This window comes from Entelurus aequoreus, linkage group LG11 (genome assembly GCF_033978785.1).
Source record: "Entelurus aequoreus isolate RoL-2023_Sb linkage group LG11, RoL_Eaeq_v1.1, whole genome shotgun sequence".
Classification (NCBI taxonomy): domain Eukaryota; kingdom Metazoa; phylum Chordata; class Actinopteri; order Syngnathiformes; family Syngnathidae; genus Entelurus; species Entelurus aequoreus.
This window is the reverse complement of record NC_084741.1, coordinates 68509704-68536482: the sequence shown is the minus strand read 5'-3', so window position 1 is coordinate 68536482 and position 26779 is coordinate 68509704. Positions and strand designations below refer to the sequence as shown.

Genomic DNA, 26779 nt, shown 5'->3' with positions numbered 1-26779 from the left:
AAAGATGGCGCCATAGCACAAATAAACAACAAACTTTTCAAGTGTCTCTGTCGGTGTTGAACATTTCTTGTTGAATACAAAAAATTGTGGCCGTTAGCAAAGAAAAATCTATAAATTAGCTGCACCGTTTTATAAACCACTGGTTGCAAAGCGTTGGAAAAAAGTAACGGTTTATAGTCCAGGAAAATACTTTACTTTAATGTTGGGCATTATGCTAGTACTTGGAGGGCCAAGTGACTTCTGAGGTGACACTTGGTGAAAAAAGTTTGAGGGCCACTATTTTACAACAAAAGCTCCACCTCAAACTTGTAGCGTGAAGATGTATCTATTTATCTATCAAATCTAAGATTAATTACGATTAAAATAGAACTGCAATTTACTGGCCATTTTTCGTAGACTTTTGTTTTTGGCGAAATCATTCATAAAAAGTTGGCCGGGGTTTCCGTGACACCGACTTGGTTGTCGTACAGTGAAACATGACGCCTAACTGGGGTTGTAACGACATGAAAATGTCATATCAGGGTTATTGTCAACATGATCACGGTTATCATTATCGTGGTATTGTTGAATGTACTCAAAAAGTACTTATACACAGAAGTCTTTTAACCAAGAGTTCCCTTCCTATTTTCCCGTCAGTGGTAATATAGTATGCAAATAGTTGCTCAGACAGTAATGTATGTAATGTACAAGCTTAGATTAGGGTATGAAAGACGTTAATGTCTCTTGTTTTCATGTTAGCATTTAAGAGAGCTAGCAAGCTGGCGCTAGTCAGTCCGTGAGTTTATCATTCACGGTTTTTCGATTATTTTTATTTCAAGCGGTATTACTAACCATCTGCAGTTTTATAGTGGTTATCATGAGTATGTTTATCGTTACCTCCCTACTCCGAACAAACCAGTCTGTGTATCATTTCACAAACAAAGAACCTTGTGCGTTGGTGACTCGGTCTTGTCGTGGCATTAACAATAAATATTGACTGTATTTGTAACGTGTCTTTATTACAAAACGTAGCAGTTACGACCCAAACAGGAAGTGATTCACCCCCCGTCGCCCGTCAGTGATGTCATCACTGGTTGCCTCTGGAGTTCTTTGCTCGCTAACACAGTTACACAACAAGTCTCTTTGCTTTTTACCACAACCACACAAATATAAACACAAAACACATTTTGAGATGACATTTTCTGCAACAAATTAATTGGATTTACATGATTTTTTATGGGAAAATACTTTGGTTTTCTTGAAAAACAACAAAAACCGAGGTACTACGGCACTTTTTGTTATTATATATTTTGTTTGTGCTACTAATTGGCGCTTGCACAGGAGTTTGAGAACCAATGCTCTACGAGAGTCTAGTCCAGGGGTTGTCCACGCTGTTTCTGTCTTATTCTGATATTTGTAACATTTCGATGACGATTGTGACATACTTGGCATCATTTGAACGCTAACACTAACAAGTAGCATTCTTTTATCGCTAAAACTCAATGATCAGTTACTGAAGATACATCTCCACTTCTACTGTAATCATTCGGCTCTGCTTTAATTTGATACCAAGACCACGCACGATTATATTTGCCTCTACAAGAAACAAACTATTTTTTGAGCTAGATGTGTCTCAGGGTTTAAAAAACACTGCAGCCCAAATGCCAGACCTGTGTGTTTATTTGTACCTGGCTATAAGAATAACAGCTATTTGTGTTACTACAGCTCAAGCTCATCTGGAAACAAAAACATTGTTTTTATACCAGCAAATATTTTTTTTAACTGAAGAAAATAGTTTTTTTTTTACTTTGCGAATTGTGTGTGAGTAAAAATATTTTTGCCAAAATACTCTGGTAACATTTTACACATTCAACTTTTTTTTCCCATAACCTTTTATTTTTTTATGTTCTTAGTGTGTATTTTATTTGGAAAATATGTCAAAGCCCATTAAAATGGTTGTAAATTACCTTCGGGCGGGCCTGTGGACAACCCCTGGAATTTCTTTGCCGGCTTTTTTCCGCCTTTTTGTTGTTCTATATGAACAGCACGGACACAAAATGGAGAGACGGCCATTGACCGCCTTGGTAGGGGGTATCAGAGCCGCAACAGAGGCGGGACAGCGCCTGTGTGTATAGGGATCCTGCAAAGTCTTACACCTGAACGATACAGTAGTGGGTGGATCTCGGGGTTAATCATTTTGCAATGCAGTCTGCTGAAAAGGATGGAAAGCGCCACTCTGCAAAGCAACTGACGCTGTGGTCAAAACTGGAATGGCCACAAAGCCCATTTTAAGCAATTCAACACTCTACTGCAGTCTGGCGGCGAAAGTGTATAGTGCTCCCCTTTAATTTGTCCCGTTTCATGTGTCGGGTAAACTCTGGCGAATGGGGCCGTAAGAATCCCCTTCCTACTGTACTGCCGCAATGTCCCGTGAGTTTTGTCTGTTACGGCGCTGACTCGCCCATTTTGATTACGAGCACGTTTGGAGCGTGACCTCTGACCCCGGGGTAAAAAAGGGTGATAAGGTGACAAAGATGATGGTGACGATGACACGGCATGATGAGTAGTGCTTGTAAATGAGTAGAAAGCGACGCTATGCTATCTCGCGCTTATGATGGGGATGATGTTTAGCAGTGGAGTCCTGGTCCTGGATAGCTTCAGTATTTATTTACATGTCCTTTTTGAATAAAGCTTTTCTCTCCGTATTTTTGGTATTTGGGATTTTGGTATGGTTGTCTTGTCTTTTTTTTTTTTGTCATTGTGTGTTCCATCACCGCCGCCGCCTCCTCACCTTCTTCTTCTTCTTCTTAGGTTATATTTTTGGTTTAAACTTCTCCTTCTCTCCCGTCAGACCCGCAGCATTTTAAAGTAAAAAAAAAAAAAAGGACTCCTCCTTTTTTAATTCTTTGCCACGTTTAGTCATTTTTGGTTTTAGGCTTCTCTGCTCGTCTTAAAGAGTCACTGTTGCTGTGGATGGAGAGGTGCCGTGCTGACTATTTGGCTAGATAAAGAATTTTTGGTTTCAGTCTTCCCGTCATTTCCGCCCCCTTTCGATCCCTCCCCCCTTCCCTCCCTCCTTCATTCTGTGGGTTTTTGGCATCGAAAGACGGCGAGGGAAGGACGAACGGCGTGAAGAGGTGCCGGAAGAAGAGCACAAGAGACGAGAAGAGCTAGCTTTGGTGTGAAAGGCGAGATTCTTACTTCCTTCCTTCTTCCCCCTCCTCGCTGATTGGCCGCTCACTGGCCGCCGTCACTCCATCTTGGCCCCGCCCAGAGAGGGGGGGCTGTGTGCCATTTCGATGGACGAGCAAGAGGAGGCGGGGCTCGAGCAGGGGGAAGGGGAGCACAGGGAGGGGCTGATGCTGCTGGCCGAAGGGGCGAAGGGGGAGGGCAGGGAGGCTTTGGCTACGGCCGCGCTGACCAGTCCGGCGCCGGGGTTCTGGCCCATGTGAAGGAAGGCGGGGTGGTTGAGGAAGAGGGAGGACGCCAGGCCCCCCGCCTGGCCGCCCGACGCCCCCAGCATCATCTTACTGCCGCAGTCAAGACTAGAACGAGGCAGCTGGCCACCACTGGCTGCTAGGGCTGGATGAAGGAGACAAGTGCAGGAAAAGATTCACTGAGACACACAAAACACGCTGGCTCATCACATGACACGCATGATGAAATGTAAGAAAGGACAATAGGAAATAATCACCTGTCAAATTATCCATTGACTAATTACAATGTCAAATATAATTAGAAATACGGTATTTAATTCATGACCACCTAATAAAAATATATATTTGATGTATCTATGGATTTCATTATAGAGCCGTACTTTGTAGCAAAATTAAATAGTTTGTGAATTAATTCATTAAATTCAAAATATTTATTCAAATAATCAACTCATTAATTGAAATAAATTAAACATTTATATCATGACTGATCTGTTTGTGTGTATTAATTACTCATTTTAAATATCAATTGAACAATATAGTTATTTCATGACAGATTTATTTCTGTGTAATCATTTTTTTTTTAAATATTCATGTAACAATATAGTTATTTCATGACAGATTTATTTCTGTGTAATCATTAATTTTTTTTAATATTCATGTAACAATATAGTTATTTCATGACTGATGTATTTCTGTGTATTTATTAATTGTTTTAAATATTCATGTAACAATATAGTTACAGTATTTAATGACAGATTCATATCTGCAAATCTATTACTTGTTTTAAATATTTCTTTAAGAATATACTTATTTCATGGTGGAATTATTTGTACGTATCTATTAATTGTTTTAAATGTTCATTTAACAATAGAGTTAATTTATGAAGGAATTATTATGTGTATTGTATAACTTGTTTTAAATATTAATTTAACAATATAGTTATTTCATGATGGATTTTTTTGTGTGTACTTAGCAATTGTTTTACATATTCATTTAACAATATCGTTTTTTTATGAAAGATTCATATCTGCGTATTTATTGTTTTAAATATTCATGTAACAATATAGTTATTTCATGACAGATTTATTTCTGTGTAATCATTAATTTTTTTTAATATTCATGTAACAACATAGTTATTTCATGACTGATGTATTTCTGTGTATTTATTAATTGTTTTAAATATTCATGTAACAATATAGTTACAGTATTTAATGACAGATTCATATCTGCGAATGTATTACTTGTTTTAAATATTTTTTTAAGAATATACTTATTTCATGGTGGAATTATTTATACGTATCTATTAATTGTTTTAAATATTCATGTAACAATATAGTTATTTCATGACATATTTATTTCTGTGTAATCATTCTTTTTTTTTAATATTCATGTAACAATATAGTTATTTCATGACTGATGTATTTCTGTGTATTTATTAATTGTTTTAAATATTCATGTAACAATATAGTTACAGTATTTAATGACAGATTAATATCTGCGAATGTATTACTTGTTTTAAATATTTCATGGTGGAATTATTTATACGTATCTATTAATTGTTTTAAATGTTCATTTAACAATAGAGTTAATTTATGAAGGAATTATTATGTGTATTGTGTAACTTGCTTTAAATATTAATTTAACAATATAGTTATTTCATGATGGATTTTTTTGTGTGTATTTAGCAATTGTTTTACATATTCATTTAACAATATCATTTTTTTATGAAAGATTCATATCTGCGTGTTTATTGTTTTAAATATTCATGTAACAATATAGTTATTTCATGACAGATTTATTTCTGTGTAATCATTAATTTTTTTTAATATTCATGTAACATTATAGTTATTTCATGACTGATGTATTTCTGTGTATTTATTAATTGTTTTAAATATTCATGTAACAATATAGTTACAGTATTTAATGACAGATTCATATCTGCAAATGTATTACTTGTTTTAAATATTTTTTTAAGAATATACTTATTTCATGGTGGAATTATTTATACGTATCTATTAATTGTTTTAAATGTTCATTTAACAATAGAGTTAATTTATGAAGGAATTATTATGTGTATTGTATAACTTGATTTAAATATTAATTTAACAATATAGTTATTTCATGATGGATTTTTTGGTGTGTATTTAGCAATTGTTTTACATATTCATTTAACAACATCGTTATTTTATGAAAGATTCATATCTGCGTATTTATTGTTTTAAATATTCATTTAACAATATAGTTATTTCATGACAGATTCATATCTGCGTATTTATTAATTGTTTTAAATATTTTTTTCAACAATATACTTATTTCATGACGGAATTATTTATACGTATCTATTAATTGTTTTAAATATTCATTTAACAATAGAAGGAAGGAATTATTGTGTATTTATTACTTGTTTTAAATATTCATTTAACAATATAGTTATTTCATGACAGAATTATTCGTATGTAATTATTACTTGTTTTTAATATTCATTTAACAATATCATTATTTCATGACAGACTCATATCTGCGTATTTATTGTTTTAAATATTTAACGATGTAGTTATTTCATGACAGAATTATTTGTATGTATTACTTGTTTTAAATATTTATTTGACAATATCGTTATTTCATGACATAATTATTTGTATGTATTTATTACTTGTTCTAAATATTCATCTAACAATATAGAATTTCATGACATATTTATTTATGTGTATTTATTACTTGTTTTGTATCTATTTCATGACTATGGAGGTTTTTTCTGGAAAGTCAATTAAATGTGAATAAAACTGTCCATCAAATACATTATTTAAACAGTAATTGTATCAAATATATTCATTGATGTATTTCAAGAGCAATTGATTTATATACAATCAATTATTTATACAATGGGTGATATATTTATACATCATTCAAATATTTATTAATTCTATGACTGCCGCATCACACACTATCAAATTAAAATCCAATTGGTTTAAGATTATTTTGCATATTTTAATGAACTAATGGACAATTGTAAAATTATCATGCATATAAATGAATTTATTCATTAACATTTTACTTAATTGTTTTACATACGTACTTTATATGTATTTAATATTTGGCACACACAAAAGAAATCCTCCATATCGTCAGGCCTGTAAAGTGGTTATTTTTATCAATCATTTCACAATCAATTACAGCTGTGATGAACAAAGAGGTCGAACAAGAGGCCTGAGTGAACAGTTGTCACGGCAACAGCCCTTTACATGATGCTTAGGTCACTTGTTTACCTGCAGATTGCTTTCATTCGTCTAAGGCATTTTGGGCCATTTAATGGATGGGTTTTGATCGACCGAGCACCATGAGAGTTTGAAAAGTGTTTCTAAAAATGATCATTACTGCAGTTACACATACAAAATGTGTTACGGTGACAACTCATGCAGGGAGGAGAGGACGCAGATGAGGAAGATGAGCACACACACAGCAACACATTCGTGCCAGCGACACATTCTTGGATGGTGATGACATGATTCGCCTTGAGTTGTGTATTAAAGTCTAATCACACGCACACACGCACACACGCACACACCTTGAATAGTGGCGAGGGGATTGTTACCGAGAAGAGCTTGGTTCATCCCTGTGTTAACCCCCATCACAGTGTTCCTGTTGTGTCACACACACACACACACACACACACACACACACACACACACACACACACACACACACACACACACACACACACACACACACACACACACACACACACACACACACACACACACACACACACACACACACGCACACACACACACACACAGCACCAAACATCGAAGCATAAACACACACACACACAAGCAGAAGAGAAAAAGGGGCAGGAAATAGGCAAGTTTAGCAGCAAGAAATAAAAAAAGTATAGTTCAAAAAGTAGAGCAGGAAGCTGCACACTTACAGTGGAAGCGTTGAAGTCGCACAGTTCACTACGTTTATAGAAAAATAGTTTCTCAATTTTGCTGCGTTTCAGTTGTGACCACAGACAGGTCACCAGTGATAAAAGGCAAAGTGTGATGACAACCATAGAACTAGAAATTGGGCTTATTGTGACATCCTAAATAGGTAGTGAGTGAGGAAACAACAAAATGTGCGCTTCATAATTTACTGTTGCCAAGTTTTCAGCAAATTAATGACAAGCAATACATTTGAAAAATGTCTGACAATAACATTATATTTGTGTCAAAATATTGTTTTAAGTCATTATGCAAGCAAGTAATTAACCGCGATTATTTGTGATGAATCAAAATTCAATTGTGTGATTAATCGGATTAAACAAATTCATCGTTTAACAGCACTAATTAAACCGTTACTTTGATCATACAGTAGTTAACTTCTGTATAATAAAAGACACTTTAATCATACAGTAGTGATTAAAGTATCTTTTATTATACATAAGTTAACTTGTGTATAATAAAAGATACTTTAATCATACAGCAGTTAACTTCTGTTTAATAAAATATACTTTAATCATACAGTAGTGATTAAAGTATCTTTTATTATACATAAGTTAACTTCTGTTTAATAAAATATACTTTAATCATACAGTAGTTAAAACTTGTGTATAATAAAATATACTTTGATCATACAGTATTTAACTTCTGTATAATAAAATATACTGTAATCATACAGTAGTTAACTTCTGTATAATAAAACATATTTTGATCATACAGTAGTTTTACTTCTGTATAATAAAAGATACTTTGATCATACCGCGGTTAACTTCTTTTACAATTAAGTACAATGGTTAAGATTTTTACCATACCGCGATTAGGCTTATATTTACACTTTCATGAGAGTTGAACATGTTACTTTCATCATACAGCAGTTAGCTTCTATTCACAATGTTAAAACATCTCTTTTGTCATAAAGCGATTAACTTATTTTTGCACTTCTAAGAGAGTTGAGAGTGTAAAACAGTTACTTTCACCATATATTCTTTTTACACTTGCATTAGACTCTATTTTGCCTTTCAGTGATGAACTTTTTTAAACTTTTGTATGAGAGCTCTGATCGTTAAATTGTTACTGGAGAGATTACCTTGGCAGTTTGACCCTGGAACAGATTAATTGTATTTCCAAGATTTCCTATAAAGAATTGTATTATGAATATATATCTTTGGGCACCTAACAATTCGATCCAATTCCGACTCCTGGGGTGACAATTCAGAACCGATACTAGATTCAAGATGATTCTCGATTCAAACCCATTCTGGCAATGTATTATTTGGTATAATAATTAGAATGAAACTCTTTCTAAACAACCTAAAAACGTCCTCAAAAAAAAATGATTCTTATAAAAAAAGTTTTCATTTTTAAAATTAATTATTGAAAATTATGAATCGATTTCGAAATTGGATGAATACAAATTGTGATTCCGATGTGAATCAATTATTTTGTGCCACCCAAATTTTTTTTACACTTGGGTGAGAGTTAAGAATGTTAAAAAAAGCGTAACTTCTTTTTACACTTATATCAAAGTAAAAAATGTCAAATATATGTTTATTACGCAGAGATTAACTTAGTTTTACACTTGTTCAACAGTCAATATTATCAAATTGTTACTTCAGACATTTTCTATTGAGTTGATAAAGGTCTCACAGATGATGACATCTTGACCCTGGAAAAGACTAATTCTATTTCCAAGATTTCCTATTGAAAAAATGTATTCTGAATATAAAAAAAAACCACACAAATTATTCAACCTCAGAGGTTTTACTGTACATGCACTGTACATCCACAGGCATAGAGCATTGTTAATATGATGTGTCATGTCATTTTCACCTCAGGTTTGCAGCAAAGTCGGTGATGTAGCTCGCCATGTCGCCGTTCTTTTTCCCCATACGCCACAAGCTGTGAACACACACACACGGTTAGCATGTCGGGATGTCAGCGTGAAAACTGCAGGTGAAACACACGAGTTGCAGTGCTCTATTGGTTTGCATTGCCGCTGGCGGCCATCTTACCCAGCGTTCAGATTGAGTGTGCCGTGGCTGGAAGTGGCGGGGCTGACCGTGCTGCGGGGCGGAGGACCAACAGGAGCTGCAGCTGGAGGAGGAGGAAGGGGAGGAGTCACCGGGGAAGGGGAAGAGCTGTAGGAAGGGTGGCTGGAGGTGAGGGAGGTGAGGCTGGAGGTCAGAGGGCAGATGGAGGAGATGGTGGTCGCCGCCGTTGTGTTACTCAGACTGGTCACCGCCTGCGACAGCTGACTGGTTATCTGTTTGAAGAGAGGAGCCATGATGTTTTAAAAAAATGTTTTTGCACTGATAGTGGCGAGGCTCTAATCTCATTGTGCTGACGTATAACGACAATAAAGGCATTCTATTCCAAACAGAGAATTTGCAGCTATTCGTGCTCGTATCCCCGCACCATGTGAGGGCTGTAGCACGGGGCCTTGTGGGTGGGCGGGGTCACAGCGGGCTGGCTGGGCAGGGGAGGGGTGGCGCTGTTGGGATTGATGCGTTTCTCTTTCTGCCGGCGGTTGCAGAACCACACCCGGATCACCTCCTTCTCCATGTTGAGCTGCTCAGCAATCAGCAGAATCTCCTCTGAGGTAGGCTTCTGGTTCTGCGACCCAAAAGAAAGCAGCTGACTCAGCGAGCAGTTATGACCTCGTCAGGACGCTCACATTTTCACGCTCGACACTGGACTTGATCTTTTGAGTGAGAAATTGTAGGACAAGTACACCAGCAGGGAACGGAGAGGACTGTGATGCAAAGCGCACATTTTGTTCTCTGATGTTAAAAATGGTAAGAAGAAGATGGGCGCACAGTAGCATTAGCATAGCATTGTTGTCTTGGCATTGAATATTAATTATCTGATTCATTTCCTGATTTATTAACTAAACTAATCTGTAAAATGATAACATGATTACTACCAGTATTAATACTACTATGATAATATTGCATTGTTATTAATAGACTATATTTACATCTCAATATAATATGCATACAAACAAAAACAAACAAAACAACATTCACTTACTGTATATAATGTCTATATGTGCGATACATACATCATTAGTAGAGTTATAATATTTAATATACAATAAGATAAGATATTATTATATATTATGTTTTGCATGCTTTGAAAGTAAGCCATAACACCATTATTATTATCACTGATTATTATTGTGTATAATGTCTATACGGGATACATTTTATGAGAATTATTAATATGAATCATATTATTTATTTAAAATAAATGTGGTATGCTTTGAAATAACCTGCAACACCATTATTACTGTCAATGAGGGACAAGCGGTAGAAAATGGATGGATGGATTATTATTGATAGTGACAAACGATTGTCTTACAGTTATTTTAAATGCAAAATTAAATACCTTAATTACTATAGTATTGAAACTGTGTAAAATATTATATTAAAATATACATGTATAGTTAGAATGTTTTGATGATTTTTATAAATATAACTGAAATGATCATATGTTTGTTTTTTTACATTAAATTGATTTAATAATTCTTCAATTCTAAATTACGTAATTCTAATTACTATCGAATTTTAATAAAACATTTTAATACTAAAACATTTTTTTAACTTTGTATTTGATCTACAATGTTTGTTTTCATTAAACACATAAAATATATAATTATGATAAGCTTGAATAATTACAAAATAACAGAAGTTCAAAGTTAGTGCGCACACAACTACCATGCAGAGCTGTTTTTTACACTTTTGGAATAAAATTGGCAGACTTTCTTCAAGGATTTTCAAGCACCCGAAGGAGAGCTGTGTGTCCTACCGTCAAGAAAGCACGCTCCAGGGCAATGCGTACATTCGTCTCGATGCTGGTTCTCTTCTTCCTGCGGCGGCCGGGCATCCCGTCGTAGCCCAGCGAGGGGCTGGACAGTGAGCTGGGGCTGGGCAGGGTGCTGTCCATGGACATGGTCTCTGTCACAAGCACACAAAGTCAGTCACAAACTTCAATGGATGCACAAAAAGGAAGTGGACGAGGTTTCACCTGCGTCGTTGAGCCACTTTTCCAGCAGCGGCTTCAGCTTGCACATGTTCTTAAAGCTCAGGTTGAGGGCCTCGAAGCGAGAGATGGTGGTCTGGCTGAAGTCGTTGCCGTACAGCTTCCCCATGGCCAGGCCCACATCTCCCTGGGGGGGGTGAGGGAAACAGACTCAGCACTGAATAATGCTCACACACACACGCACAGAATGTTGCTCCTGTACCTGCGTGAAGCCCAGTTTGATGCGTCTCTGTTTGAAAGTGCGGGCGAACTGCTCCAGCTCCTCCAAGTCGCTGGGCTCCTCGGCGTGAGCGGTCACAGACGACACCGTCGTCATGCCTCCTACTCCGCCGCTGATCTCCATGCTCTTGTCTCGCTGAAAAACAGAGCCCGGTTAGGACATATTGTAACCAAATATGACGCCATCCTTACTCCTGCCTACCTGTGCTTGCAGTCCCATTCTAGCTGGACCAGACAGCAGGCTCCCTTGGTTTTGTTGAGGTAGCGAAATAAGATTTGGTGTCGACAGGAGTCCTATAAAATACACAGGTTATAAAATAACATGCACATTTGTATCTATTTTATTTTACAGTGGTGGGGTGGGGCAGGGGTGTGCTTCCTTTTTTTTTTTAAATTCAAGCATAGCCACAAGCTTTTTCTTTGGCTTATTTGTGATGCCACAGCAGCATAGCAGAAAGAGAAATGTGTGATGATACCCATAGAACTGCAACATAGTATGAGTGTTCAGTCCATTAAATTTGACATTAATTACAGACACAAGTTAATTTGTGCATGTAAGTAAATACACTTATAATGCAGCACACAGGGTATTAATAACAGCAGTACCTATAAAACGCCACTAGGTGTACAACTTCCTGTACCGCTCAAGCGTCTTCAACTACTCAGTGGCCTAGTGGTTAGCGTGTCCGCCCTGAGATCGGTAGGTTGTGAGTTCAAACCCCGGCCGAGTCATACCAAGGACTATAAAAATGACCCATTACTTCCCTGCTTGGCACTCAGCATCAAGGGTTGGAATTGGGGGTTAAGTCACCAAAAATTATTCTAGGGCGTGGCCACCGCTGCTGCCCACTGCTCCCCTCACCTCCCAGGAGGTGATCACGGGTAATGGGTCAAATGCAGAGAATAATTTTGCCACACCTGGTGTGTGTGTGACAATCATTGGTACTTTAACTTTAATATAGTGGGTAACACTTTATGAGAAGTGCACACTATAAAGCACAGGTGTCAAACTTAAGGCCCGGGGGCCAGATCTGGCCCGCCACATAATTTAATGTGGCCAGCCACGTCATTTAGGACCGACACATCATGAATTGATTAACGTGGATCCCGACTTAAACAAGTTGAAAAACTTATTCGGGTGTTACCATTTAGTGGTCAATTGTACGGAATGTGTACTGTACTGTGCAATCTACTAATAAAAGTTTTAATCAATCAATCGCCACATCATTTATTGAGGCCCGCCGCATTATTTTAATGTGGCCCACAACAACATTTAAGCATGCCACATTTTTTAGGACAACACATCGTGTAATGCGGCCCCCCGCCTCATTCTTTTAACCTGGCCCCCCACATCATTTGATGCGGCCTGCAAAAGGCTGCAAAAAAAATAAAGCACATTCTGGCTAACAGTGTTTAAAATACAATACAAAATAATAAACCATACAATAATGAAACAAAATAGTTGCCTATGCAAATTGTGTAACAAGGCTATTATACGTTTATATTCATATGTATTCACTGTTACAATAATTGCGATGTGTTCCTCAATAAAAATCCATCAATCAATCAATCAAATATTACTTCTACAGCCCTTAATCACAAATGTCTCAAAGAGCTGCACAAGCTACAACGACATCCTCGGCTCAGATCCCACATAAGGGCAAGAAAAAACTCAACCCAATGGGAACGAGAAACCTTGGAAGGGACCGCAGATGTGGGGACACCCCACCTGGTTGACCGGTGCAATGGATGCCAAGGGGATACGGTTAATAATGTGACAGTACAGTCCATAGTTTGACACCCCCTGCTGTAAATCCTTTGATAAATAATTGATAAATCATTAGTAAATATTGAATTCACAATCTAAAAAGCATATCTCCGACATGAATACTCATTAGTATGCAGTTTATAAACACATTTATGAATATTACCATTAGTACATGTCTGAATGCTGTATGTATAAATGTCTGGAGAGATTGTTTTCATGCGCTTTCTAAATGATCAAACAATGCATTAATATAATATAGAAATTCGGAATCAATGATTAAGATTTATAAAGTATAAAAAGGCAACCATTAGATGAGTTATTTATACAGCACAGTAAAGAGTAAAATATTTATAACTGTTTATAAACTGCATACTAATGAGCAGAATAAATATGCTTTATTAATGCTTAACATTGTTTACTTATTATAAAGTGTTACCAAACAGTGAGTTGCATTCAATTTATTATTACTTAGTGGTTCACATATGTTTACACTTATATCAGGTTTATTAATGATAAAATGTTAGTTTAAACATTTACATTTATAGTAATATGGGACAAATGCCACTTGACAAAATTTATTCTGTTTTGAAATCGCTGGAAAGCTATGTTGTGTAATATAAGACAACCCAATTTCAGGTCACCGGTGTGTGAGTGACAAGAAGAATAGCTCTGAGAATTTGTTCCGCACCACCTGTTGGTTTACATGTATAAATCTCTAAACACAGCATATAAGAAGACCCGATATTGTCTTATATTTGAGCAAATACATCATTTAATAATGGAAATCAACTGGCGACATGTGTTGTACTGGACTGTGTTCTACTTTATGATGTCATAGAGCTGCAACTAACTACTATTTTGAGAGTTGACTAGTCATCGACTATCTCAACGATTAGTCGACTAGTGGGATTTTAAAGCATACACATATTCAGTGGCTCTAATTTAGTCATCAACTTGAGATACTTTTAGTCATGTGCTTACTAACAACAAAGATGACAAGTTCGTTCATAAATATTTAGTCATACTGTAACTATGTTGCTCATTAGGCTACAAAAATACATAAATAACTATTAAACTTGTCTATTCAAAAGTAAGGACTAGAAAAGTTCAAAATAAAACAAGTATATTTTTTATGTAATAAAAAAAAAAAGGACAGTTAAAATAGCACAAATAACAACAAATGATAAAACACCAAAACTAACTCGCTCAAAAATAAGCAATCATTTTGTGATGATCTGTTTAAAAAGCTACATAATGATGTCTTATTGATTAACTCCTGGAATTTTAGTACTCGAGTAGACACAATGCATATAATTGTATCATTGAATAATTCTTAACATTTTAGCTAGCGGATGTGTTAAATCTTATGACATCGGCGCATTGGTGCCCAATGTTTAGTGTGTGTGTGCGAATGACGTTTGTTAAGGTGCCTTTCTTCATTGCATTGGAAATCGACACTGCCTTAAAGGGGAACTGCACTTTTTTTGGAATTTTGCCTATTGTTCACAATCATTATGCAAGACATGACGGAGGGATTTTTTTTAATGCATTCAAAATATTAAATAAACGTAAATAAAAGTCCACTTACAACTCCACTATTCTGCCCATAAAATCCGATAAATAACCATTCAAAAAGCGCCCACAAGACTCCATTTACATTTCGTGACTTGAATATTAACCAAGTATAAGTGATATTGTTAACGCAGACAAACTATTTAAATCGGCGCTGTGATCACTAGCATGTGTGCTTATGTTTACATCATGCAGTGGTCTGCTGCTTTCTCGTGTCTCTGCTCCCTGGAAGTTTATTGTAGATCATAAATCATGCCTCTCAACTGAAAAGTAGATGGCCAAGAATATAATTTGACAAGTTGGAACACGTTGACAGCCGTTTAAGACCTGGAACTGGCGAGAACGACACAAAAAGCACTTGTTCCCCCCGAGGCCCCTTGTTTCTTCGCGAGGATTATGCAACATTCTTCACCTAAATGGGAATATATGAACATCCTTACAGTCGGCATCCTATTGACAGCAGACCTTGTACAGTAAGTGATGTTTTATTATGTTTGTTTGCTCTTATAAAGTCTGCAGTAAGCAGAATTCAGTAATGAAGGAAAAGAAAAAGCAAACGTTGTGATGTGTTTTTTAATTTAATGTGCCGTGTATGCTTAAAATTATTATTATAAATGTGCTCCAACATTACACATGTCGTTGTGGCTTGTGCAGCCCTTTGAGACTTTTGTGATTTAGGGCTATATAAATAAACATTGATTGAAAACATTGATTGATATACTTACAACGTGTATCTAAAACCTTAATGGAGGTGTTTGGATATTTTTTTAGGGACGCTATAGGCAGAATTGAACGGCTCCCCATTGTAAGCGGACTTTTGATCGCATTCATTTACTATTTTCATTCCTGTCTTCAGATGGTCGACTCTGTTTACCATGCTTCTTTGAGGTTCATCACAAACTGTAAAGACATGACACACCACTGTGACTTGTACTCTCGGGTGGGATGGCCTTCTCCGTCCATTAGGAGACAGTGTCATTGGTACATTTTTATTTACAAGGCTCGCCTTGGACTATTGCCCGATCACATTTGTGCATTGATTTCACAGAGAAGTACAAACTCTTATGCACTGAGATCCAACAATCAGCTGTTGCTTTCTGTCCCTTTTGCTCGCACTGAGCTAGGGAAAAAATATTTTGTCTATGCAGCTCCTTGTGCTTGGAACATATTACAGAGAGACTGGAAACTGACTGAATGTTAATCCTTAAATGCTTTTAAATTTAAATTGAGAGCATTTGAAGGAGCTTCAGTTATCTGTAACTGTTTTACTTGATGTCCATCCTGTCATTTTAATGTGTAATGTGAATGTAATTTTATGTGTAACTCTGCTGCCTCTTGGCCAGGACTCCCTTGAAAAAAATTTTTTTAATCTCAATGGAATTTTTTCCTGGTTAAATAAAGGTTAATTAAAATATATATATATATTTAGAATGAGTTAAAAAAAATCCATCCATTGTCATGTCCTTCATAATGATTGTAAACAAGAGGCAAAATTCCCCAAAAAGTGCAGTTTCCCTGTAAAAAGTACTTGCATTGATTTTGGCAAAGTTTAGCTGGCGGACTTTGGCTGAAATTATAGTTACATTTATTTTTTAACAACTTCGTCTCACACTTGTTAACTAGCTAGCAAGTTACCAGCTAACTATCTAACTAAATTAAGACCGCATCATCCAATGCTCACGTATTACCAGTGGCGAGCTGTGCGTTTCCCACCTAGGCCTTCAGAGATGTCCGACTTCAATGATTAGCTCTCAAAACACCATCATTTATGTCACCACATGACCATTGCTGGAGAAATACTATACAGGAACACATTTACGCACTACTGGGCATTGAATCACCACCAACAGTGTACATAACGGGTTATTTTCTGGCGCATTTAAAAATCAATAAACCCGCATCAGCAATTAAAACATATCTTATGTGGTACTGTCAAAATTAAAATGGCAAAAAACATGTTAAACAAGAAAAAATAAAGAAATAAAATATCTGAACTCACAATCTCTAAACTCACAATGTCTTATCATTAAGATGCAGACGAGGCGTGTTGGCTGAGTTCTTCAAGTTTACTCCACAATGTGCTCATCAAAAACATCCCGCTGCCGGCATGGCTAAACACGGCTACTGCGCATGCTCTTCACTACTGTGGCATGCTGGGTAAAGGAGTTCTTATGTTACCTAGCTCACAACATCACAATATATAATCTGCCTTAGGCCATCTAGAAGGCCTTACTGACAACAACTCGTGATCTGCTTGGCTATCGCACCTGTCTGTCAACTGTATGTCCCCGTTCACTTACAGTGCACGGACGCCACAATTGTTGATTCTGAAAGCTTCGGGCAGATTTGGTACAGCATGGCATGATGGCAACATAAGCTAGCTGAATTCTGATTGGATAAAAACTTTATAACCTAAAAACAACAGCGCTGGAAGGAGCATAATATGCATACTTCCCGATTTTCCCGGGAGACTCCCGAATTTCAGCGCCCCTCCCGAAAATCTCCCGGGGCAACCATTCTCCCGAATTTCTCCCGATTTCCACCCGGACAAAAATTTTGGGGGCGTGCCTTAAAGGCACTGCTTTTAGCGTCCTCTACAACCTGTCGTCACGTCCGCTTTTCCACCATACAAACAGCGTGCCAGCCCAGTCACATGATATATAAATAAGTGATAAATGGGTTATACTTGTATAGCGCTTTTCTACCTTCAAGGTACTCAAAGCGCTTTGACAGTATTTCCACATTCACCCATTCACACACACATTCACACACTGATGGCGGGAGCTGCCATGTAAGGCGCTAACCAGCACCCATCAGGAGCAAGGGTGAAGTGTCTTGCCCAAGGACACAACGGACGTGACTAGGATGGTAGAAAGTGGGGATTGAACCCCAGTAACCAGCAACCCTCCGATTGCTGGCGCGGCCACTCTACCAACTTCGCCACGCCGTCCCCATATATGCGGCTTGTAAACACGCATGAGTGAATGCAAGGCATACTTGATCAACAGCCATACAGGTCACACTGAGGGCGGACGTATAAACAACTTTAACACTGTTACAAATATGCGCCACACTGTGAACCCAAACCAAATAAGAATGACAAACACATTTCGGGAGAACATCCGCACCGTAACACAACAGAACAAATACCCAGAACCCCTTGCAGCACTAACTCTTCCGGGACGCTACAATATACACCCCCTGCTACCACCAAACCCCGCCCCCCCACCTCAACCCCACCCCCCACCCCATCTCCCGAATTCGGAGGTCTCAAGGTTGGCAAGTATGATAATATGACCTGAAGAGGATATGAATACTTTTAGATATTTACGGAAAGTAAATACAAAATTACTTTTATCTTTAATTATGATCATGGTTTTTCTGGTTATGTTAGGCCAGCAGAGAAGGCCTTGTTGGCCCTGACGGCACACCACTGCGTATTACAGATGTAATGTCATAAAAAACAAGATTTGCTTTGCAAAATGAGCATGGTATTCATGTTTTCAACAAAAATAGGAGGAAATATTCCCACACTTGACATGTTTTCACCCGCGATGTCGATGCGAGTGGCGGTGCTGACTCGCGTCCTTTCGGGGAAACATGAGTGATGAAGCCACGACTATGTCGACAAGTGGTTGCACCCCTAAGGTCATTCAAGAATGCTCCAGTCACACTACCTTGCTGTCCCTGCTGCGCTTGCGGGAGGAGGAACTGGGCAGGAGACGGGAGTGAGTGCCCGGGAACCAAAACCAGCTGCTGGAGCTGCAGCAACTGCTGGATGTCCTGATGATGATGAGAACATTGGAAGTCAGTACGAGAGAACGGGAGCAGAAACGGAGAGAAGGGAAAGGGGGAAAAGCATGCGAGGTGAAACAAGGCTGTAGGTGGCCCACCACTGCGCCCTCAATCATTAGCAGGTGGCTTCGATTGGCTGCCAGTACCTGGGCGGTGAGCTGGATTGGCTGAGAGAGGGTAAGCTGGGGCGGAGGAGGCGGGGCAGGGACGCTTTGGGCAGTGTGTTCCTGCGTGTTCTGTCCCTGACCCTGCGCCTGCTGCTGGCCGGTTTGTCCCGCCTGCTGCGTTTGCTGCTGCTGCTGCTGCTGGGCTTGCTGATTGGCCGCGGCGGCCGCCTGAGCTTGCTGATTGGCCTGGGCGGCAGCGTGGGCGGCGTGAGCGGCGTGCGCTGCGCTGGACTGCTGCACGGCGGCGGCCAGGAGCTGCGCTTGGGCCTGCTGCAACAAAAGCTGCTGCTGCGGCGGCAACAGAGCCGTGAGCTGCGGCGCAAAGACGCGGGAAAACGGAGCGCGCAGAAAGTGTTAGTGCAAAGTTTGCAGCGGGAAAGCCGAGCCGAGCGTGCGATTCGAGACGTCTCACCCCTGCGATCTGGGAGCCGGTCAGCATGAGCTGCGTGTGTTGCAGGGCCGTCTGGGAGGGGGTCGGGCCGTGGGAGTGTGTCATGTCGCCACACTCTTCCATCTTGTTCTAAAAAAAAAAAAGGGAGAAACATGACGTTACGCCTAAAGAGCTGCATCATATTTCCTCCTCCTCTTCTTCCAGCTCGCTCATTTGCATTCGCTTGCAGCGTATGCAAATTTAGACGACTTGTAGCGTCATACGAGTTATTTACGCACTGCACGCGAGTTCTGGGAAAAAGGGGAATGCCATCAGTTTGCTGTTTGTTTACGCTGAAGACCGCCAGGGGTGGGACAAAAGAGGAATTCAGAGCTCTCACGCTGCTGACACACAACTTACCGTGTGACGTTAAAACACAAAAGGTGGGCAAACACGCGGCCTGACAAGCACACACACACAACACACACAAAACACGCTCACCTTGCTGCTGCTGAGGCTTGGCGACAGGGAGAATGGATTAACCTTCATTGACTGGGCCTTTAAGAGGAGAAAAAGACGTTAAAAAAGCAAACACATATATAATACAGGGAAATGCGGTTTACCGACATTTATTACAACTTTTAATGTAACACAATATGAATTCAATTCAATTTTAGCTGCAAAATCAAATGAGACCCGACTAGCATTGGGTTACTTCTGCAATAGGGCACAAATATTAAAAACATCGGTCAGTGTGATGTATTTTTACACTATGCACTGCAAACTACAACACCATAATAAAAAGATATTGTTAAAACAATACAACTCTATTCCAATAATAAATGTCATATGCTTATGTTTGGTCCTATTAAATTGTGCCGGTGTTCCTAATGAAGTGTCCAGTGAAGGTCGTTAAATCTACAGTGGAATCTCAACGTTTGGTTGAGTAATTTTTAACCAAAGCAACATTGTAAAGAAAAACACAGCTCATAGCCACAAAACTTTAGTTTAATCAGCATCCAAATGGTAAATTAGTACTGGCTTTATTTTTTTGTCCAATGCCACCACAGAAGGAGGAAAATTAACTATAGAACAATAGATGGATATATCCACGTATCTTTGTCCTGGCAGTTCAGTACAATATTGCCACAATATATTACAATAATAACTTGTAATAAACTCTGTGGTTGCAGTGCAAACTAAAAAAAAATAGTTTTGAATAATAATGCCACCACTATGCACATATTTACACATTGCACACTAAACAATGCATATAAATTAAAAACTGTGAATGTCTTCATCAAGGTATTAAGTACACATTTTATTGATTTTTCATGCTACTTTCAATTATAGTAAACATTATTTTTTTTCTGAACTTGTCGCTTTAACTTTCGCTAGAAAAGAGTATTAACTCATAATTACCTTTACATTATTTTCTATGGGAAAAAAGTTTCAAACTATGAATGAACAGGAAGTAATGGTCAGTTGAATGTACCTGGTGATTCGATTCAGATCCATTGCGCTCTGATTCTGCATGGGAAGGAAATGAAAGAAGTGAGGAATGACAATCTCTAACTTTAATACTATTAATGCGACACAACATGTTTTTCTTGAATATTGTTCAGTGTAGTTATTGTTATAATGTTTATGTTATTCAATGTAAGTTGCTCTCACCTGTGCTGTCCAGTGGTGAGTCAGCCCCTAGTTTGTCAACCTCAGCTGGCCTTGACATCCTGGCATCTGCACACACACACACACACACACACACACACACACACACACACACACACACACACACACACACACACACACACACACACACACACACACACACACACACACACACACACACACACACACACACACACACACACACACACACACACACACACACACACACAGAGCAAGTCAATCAAGATGAGAATACTGAGTCACAGAGCGGCTGATGACACAATGTGGGGTAGCTGCGTGGGTGAGAGAAACATTGAGGTGCAACGTGGGAGGGTTCTCACTGTACACTCAATCAGTTTCATTCATTCATTCTTTCCAATTAGCGATCCGAGCCAGAGTAGGCTGTTCTAAATTTAACTCATGGTGTTTGCGTGGGAGCTGTTGATGCTAAAAATGTCTCACAGAAATGTGTGTCATTCACTGCGAGTACTGGCTTGGCGCGTACTCCCCACGGCGACAGCTTAAGTCATTATTTCACTTTTATTTGGTCCGTTTTTACTTGCAAACAAACTGGGAGACAGGTTTATGCTACAGCTGTTTGAGAACCTTAAATGCACGCACACACACACACACACACACACACACACACACACACACACACACACACACACACACACACACACACACACACACACACACACACACACACACACACACACACACACACACACACTCAGCCAGCTACTTCCCTTTTGTGAAAACATGCAAATCTGCCCAACGACCAACTAATTATATCTGCCACCTGCATAATAACCCCCGCCCCTCCTCTTTCCATCATACACTTTGAGTACACAGAGAAGCCACAGCGACGCAGATGGTGATTTTGCTTTTAAGATTTTTAAGACAAAGCTGAGCCAAATGTCTGGAGGGGGCAGTTAGCACACCCGCTGATGATTGTGAACAGTCAATACAATAAATAATGTTCAAGGTTAGAAGGAAGAGAAGCAGACATGCAATCAAGCTTGCACACAAACTTTCACAATGCTTAAAAAGATAAGAGATAGGGGGATGAAGTTGCCAATTGTCCCCCTTTGGAAGTCCCAACAGAGCCATCCAAGAGGCGGAACCATGTGTAAGGGTATTCTCCTGTCCTGGTAGAATAACAATTTATACGTCACACCATAGACACTTATCTAGTTATCTGTGAAAGCGCAGCGTTACAACAACATTCCATAATATTTTAAGTTCTGGGTAAAAGGCGGAGGTGAATAAATGCTAAATCTTCTGTTACTGTAACTCAAGTCCGGGGGTCCAAAGTATTCGGTCTACCAGTGTCTGCAATCTGGACCACAGGACGTTCCAAGTAAAAATGTAATAGAAATTATTTTATTTAAAATCTGTCCTGTCAAGCTGCTAAGGCAAGTTATATTGTTGATGTAGATGTCCATATCTGCTGTATATATTGACTTTACAAAAGAGAAGTGTGGGATACTTCTCTTGCTGCCTTATTTTTATTTGACTTTTATTAAATGTTGAATATATTTAGTGTTTGGCCGGAGCAGGTGGGGATAGAAAGCAGGAAAAAAAGAAGACATAGGCGGAAATTGCGGGGACAAGACAAAAACTATATACGTATATGTGTATATATATATATTTGTATATATATTTATTTATTTTTATATATCCTTTAACCCAAATGTGGCTCTCAACTCAAAACGTTTGGGGACCCTTGCTCTAGTCCAGTGGTTCTTAACCTGGGCTCGATCGAACCCTAGGGGTTCGGTGAGTCGGGCTCAGGGGTTCGGCGGAGGTCAAGACACACCCGACTCCTCGTGTATATAAAAACTTCTCCCTATCGGCGTATTAAGGATACGGCAACAGCAGAAGTCACACTGATTTGCAGGTGTGTAATTTGTTGTGAGTTTATGCACTGAGTTGGTTTTGTTGTTTGAACAAGGTGATGTTCATGCACGGTTCATTTTGTGCACCAGTAAAAAAACATGGTAACACTTTAGTATGGGGAACATATTCACCATTAATTAGTTGCTTATTAACATACAAATTAGTAACAAATTGGCTTTTAACTAGTCATTATTAAGTACTTATTAATGCCTTATTCGGCATGGCCTTATTATAACCCTAACCCTCTAACCCTGGCCCTAACCCTCTAACCCTAACTCTAACCAAATAACTCTAAATTAAGTCTTTGTTAGTTAAAATATGTTCCCCATACTAAAGTGTTACCAAAAACATATAACTTTGTCTTGAATTTGAAAAAAAAAAAAGTTTTATTTTTCACTAAATAAGGGTTCGGTGAATGCGCATATGAAACTGGTGGGGTTCTGTACCTCCAACAAGGTTAAGAACCACTGCTCTAGTCCATTTCACACTTCCTCTTCCCCTCCCTTTTTACCGTGACTGTGCCATTTACACAGAACAAACAAGGGATGACGTCGATAATGCAAATTCGTGTTATCAGGTATTGGCACATGTTTGCAGGTAATCATGACGCTCATTTCGCTCGCCCTATTGTGTTGAAACAAATTATCGCTGACTAACGAGTAATTTATACGTCACACCAAGACTGTCGCCAGGCATCTAATAGTTTGAATCGACATATAGTTAGAGCAATGGCTGCGTTCTGTGTAAAAGGCACAAACAAACTAATAAATTGTGTGTTTAGAGTTGGATACCTGGAGCTCCTTAGGTTGGCTTTTTTCCTGCGTCACTGCTGTTTATACAGACAAATTGTCGCCTTTGTGAAAGTAGTATCAGAGCCGCACAAGACTTGGCACCTGTGTATAAGGGTATTCTGCAATGCCAGGACGGTGTGTGGCGTTCAACACCCGACACTCACTTCTTCTCTTATCACTGTTGTGTTAAAAGCAATTGTCGCTTTGTTGCTATGTGAAATCACACACTGTTAGTTATTTAGCCTTTTCTGTGGAAAAGGCATAAATGAATAAATGCTACTGCTGAACTACGCTAAGGGATCTTATTATGCAAAATAGGTTCCTTATTTTTCTCTATCCTCTTGTTGTGGGGCAGACTGGCTCTTACATGCACATGCATGCTAAAATCCTCCGCTGTTACCATTTCTAATACAAAGTAGATAGATAGATAGATAGATAGTACTTTATTGATTCCTTCAGGAGAGTTCCCTCAGGAAAATTAAAATTCCAGCAGCAGTGTACAGAATTGAGATCGAATTTAAAAAAGTAAATAATGGGGGTATAAATGGAAACAAAATAGAAAAATATTACAATAGAATAAAAACAAAAAGCATCAATGAGAATACAAATATAAGAGTAAAATAAGAATATAACAAGAGAAACTAGGCATTAGTGACCATGTTATGAAAAACGTATTACACTGTTATTGTTTTGCATCCCCCGTCATTCTAATACCCCCCCCTCCCTCCCAGGGAGGAGTCGTACCATACCCTATATATATATATATATATATATATATATATATATATATATATATATATATATATATATATATATATATATATATATATATATATATATATATAACTATATATATATAACTAATCGATTAAATCGATTAAAATCGATTATAAAAATAGTTGCCGATTAATTTAGTCATCGATTCGTTGGATCTATGCTATGCGCATGCGCAGAGGCTTTAAAAAAATAAAAATAAAAAAATTTAATTTTTATTTTATTTAAATAAACCTTTATTTATAAACTGCAACATGTACAAACAGCTGAGAAACAATAATCAAAATAAGTATGGTGCCAGTATGCTGTTTTTCTTCAATAAAATACTGGAAAGGATAGAAATGTAGTTTGTCTCTTTTATCCGATTATTAATCGATTAATCGAAGTAATAATCGACAGATTAATCGATTAGCAAATTAATCGTTAGTTGCAGCCCTAATAATATATATATATATATATATATATATATATATATATATATATATATATATATATATATATATATATATATATATATATATATATATATATATGTATACATATATATATATATATATATATACACACATATATATATATAAACACACACATATATATATATAAACACACACACACACACATATATAATATATATATATATATATATATATATATATATATATATATATATATATATATATATATATATATATATATATATATATATATATATATATATATATATATATATATATATAGTATATAAGGCAAGATTGTTCTACCATCTGAGGTAGTATTATAGGCAGTGCCTGTGCGCAAAGGTATTCCGCCATGCTGGGACAGGGGTGTGAATTTATCACCCGACATTCATATCTTCTCCTGTCCTCATGGTTTGAAAGCAATGGTGTCTCTTTGACAAATATGATACAGTACACTACACGTCTGAATGAGCTGATAGCAGGATGCCATGTTGCTGAGTGAAAGCACCTTCGCTGGATTCTGTGAGAAATGCTGTCGGTATATATAAATAGGTTTTACACTTTGAAAGAATATAATAAAACATTCAAAATGAGTGCTTATATTATGGAATATTTTAAAGGCATAAAGTTGTCATAGTTACTTACTGGATAAAACTTTCAGGCAAATTGGCAGCCAGCCCAAAGGCAGACATGGCTTGTTAGACGCTAGATTACTTACAGTGCATTGTCCTAAACTTTTACGGCAAAGCAAAATGACACTGGACAAGCTTTTTCGCGCTCAAGTGCTCAAAACCGACACTGCGCACAAGTGTACTGTACAATCGAAAAAAACGACTGTGCGGGTAATAAAACAGCCTTAATGGCTACTCCTCTCCTGTGCAGTACTTAAAGGGCCGCCTCTCGTATATAGAGGTGCTTACACTACACGTTGGCAGGACCCACGGTGAGGAGTGTGTATTGATTGACATTCAGTATATATATATATATATATATATATATATATATATATATATATATATATATATATATATATATATATATATATATATATATGTATATATATATATATATAATGAGTGCAGCTGGGATAGGCTCCAGCACCCCCGCGACCCCGAAGGGGACAAGCGGTAAAAAATGGATATATATATATATATATATATATATATATATATATATATATATATATATATATATATATATATATATATATATATATATATATATATATATATATATATATATATATATATATATGAAATTGAAATGGCAGTATGGTAGATAATGTGGTTGTTGATACTGTGCTGGGACAGTATATCAAGATGCAGTCAGTTCTTTCACTTCCCCCTCCTGGCTTCCCCTTGTTGCCAATCCAATACAGTAGTGTGTGTGTGTGAGAGTGTGTGTGTGTGTGTGTGTGTGTGTGTGTGTGTGTGTGTGTGTGTGTGTGTGTGTGTGTGTGTGTGTGTGTGTGTGTGTGTGTGTGTGTGTGTTTAAGCCAACATTGTTAATAGTAGCCGCACACACTTTTAATAGTGCCATTCAAAGTGTGCAGCTCTCACTTCATGTGCTTCCACTTTTAACAAATAAAACACTTCATACCAATGACTGTTTATTGAGCCAATGCAGTGATGGCTGCTATAATTGTGTATATGTGCTGCATAATCCTGTGTCATGAAAATATGATGCAACACAGGCTGGTGTCAGGGTTAAAAATAAATATAAACATGTCCTCCAGCCACAGTTGTTGCAGCAACAGAAATTCAATCATCTTCAAATAAACAATTTACCAGCTATGAAGCACTACAAACAGCAAATAAAATTGTACTATTACTGTAGTACAGTACTACTCCAGCAA

The 26779-nt window shown here is 37.7% G+C and overlaps 1 protein-coding gene across 1 annotated transcript in view; it reads right to left on the bottom strand.

Moving 5' to 3' along the window:
- Positions 1 to 344: 344 nt before the first annotated feature.
- pou2f2b (POU class 2 homeobox 2b) overlaps positions 345 to 26779 on the bottom strand; it is a 102128-nt gene continuing 75693 nt past the window's right edge. The window contains exons 2-16 of the mRNA XM_062063886.1: positions 21003 to 21068; positions 20824 to 20858; positions 19830 to 19886; positions 19371 to 19478; positions 18938 to 19270; positions 18674 to 18779; positions 11859 to 11950; positions 11640 to 11792; positions 11423 to 11564; positions 11204 to 11352; positions 9812 to 10009; positions 9409 to 9659; positions 9227 to 9295; positions 6982 to 7055; positions 345 to 3561 (exon numbers count right to left, since the gene is read on the bottom strand). Of these exons, the coding sequence (XP_061919870.1) occupies positions 3230 to 3561; positions 6982 to 7055; positions 9227 to 9295; positions 9409 to 9659; positions 9812 to 10009; positions 11204 to 11352; positions 11423 to 11564; positions 11640 to 11792; positions 11859 to 11950; positions 18674 to 18779; positions 18938 to 19270; positions 19371 to 19478; positions 19830 to 19886; positions 20824 to 20858; positions 21003 to 21068 (2165 nt within the window). The 3' untranslated portion in view covers positions 345 to 3229. The remainder of the gene's footprint in view (positions 3562 to 6981; positions 7056 to 9226; positions 9296 to 9408; positions 9660 to 9811; positions 10010 to 11203; positions 11353 to 11422; positions 11565 to 11639; positions 11793 to 11858; positions 11951 to 18673; positions 18780 to 18937; positions 19271 to 19370; positions 19479 to 19829; positions 19887 to 20823; positions 20859 to 21002; positions 21069 to 26779) is intronic.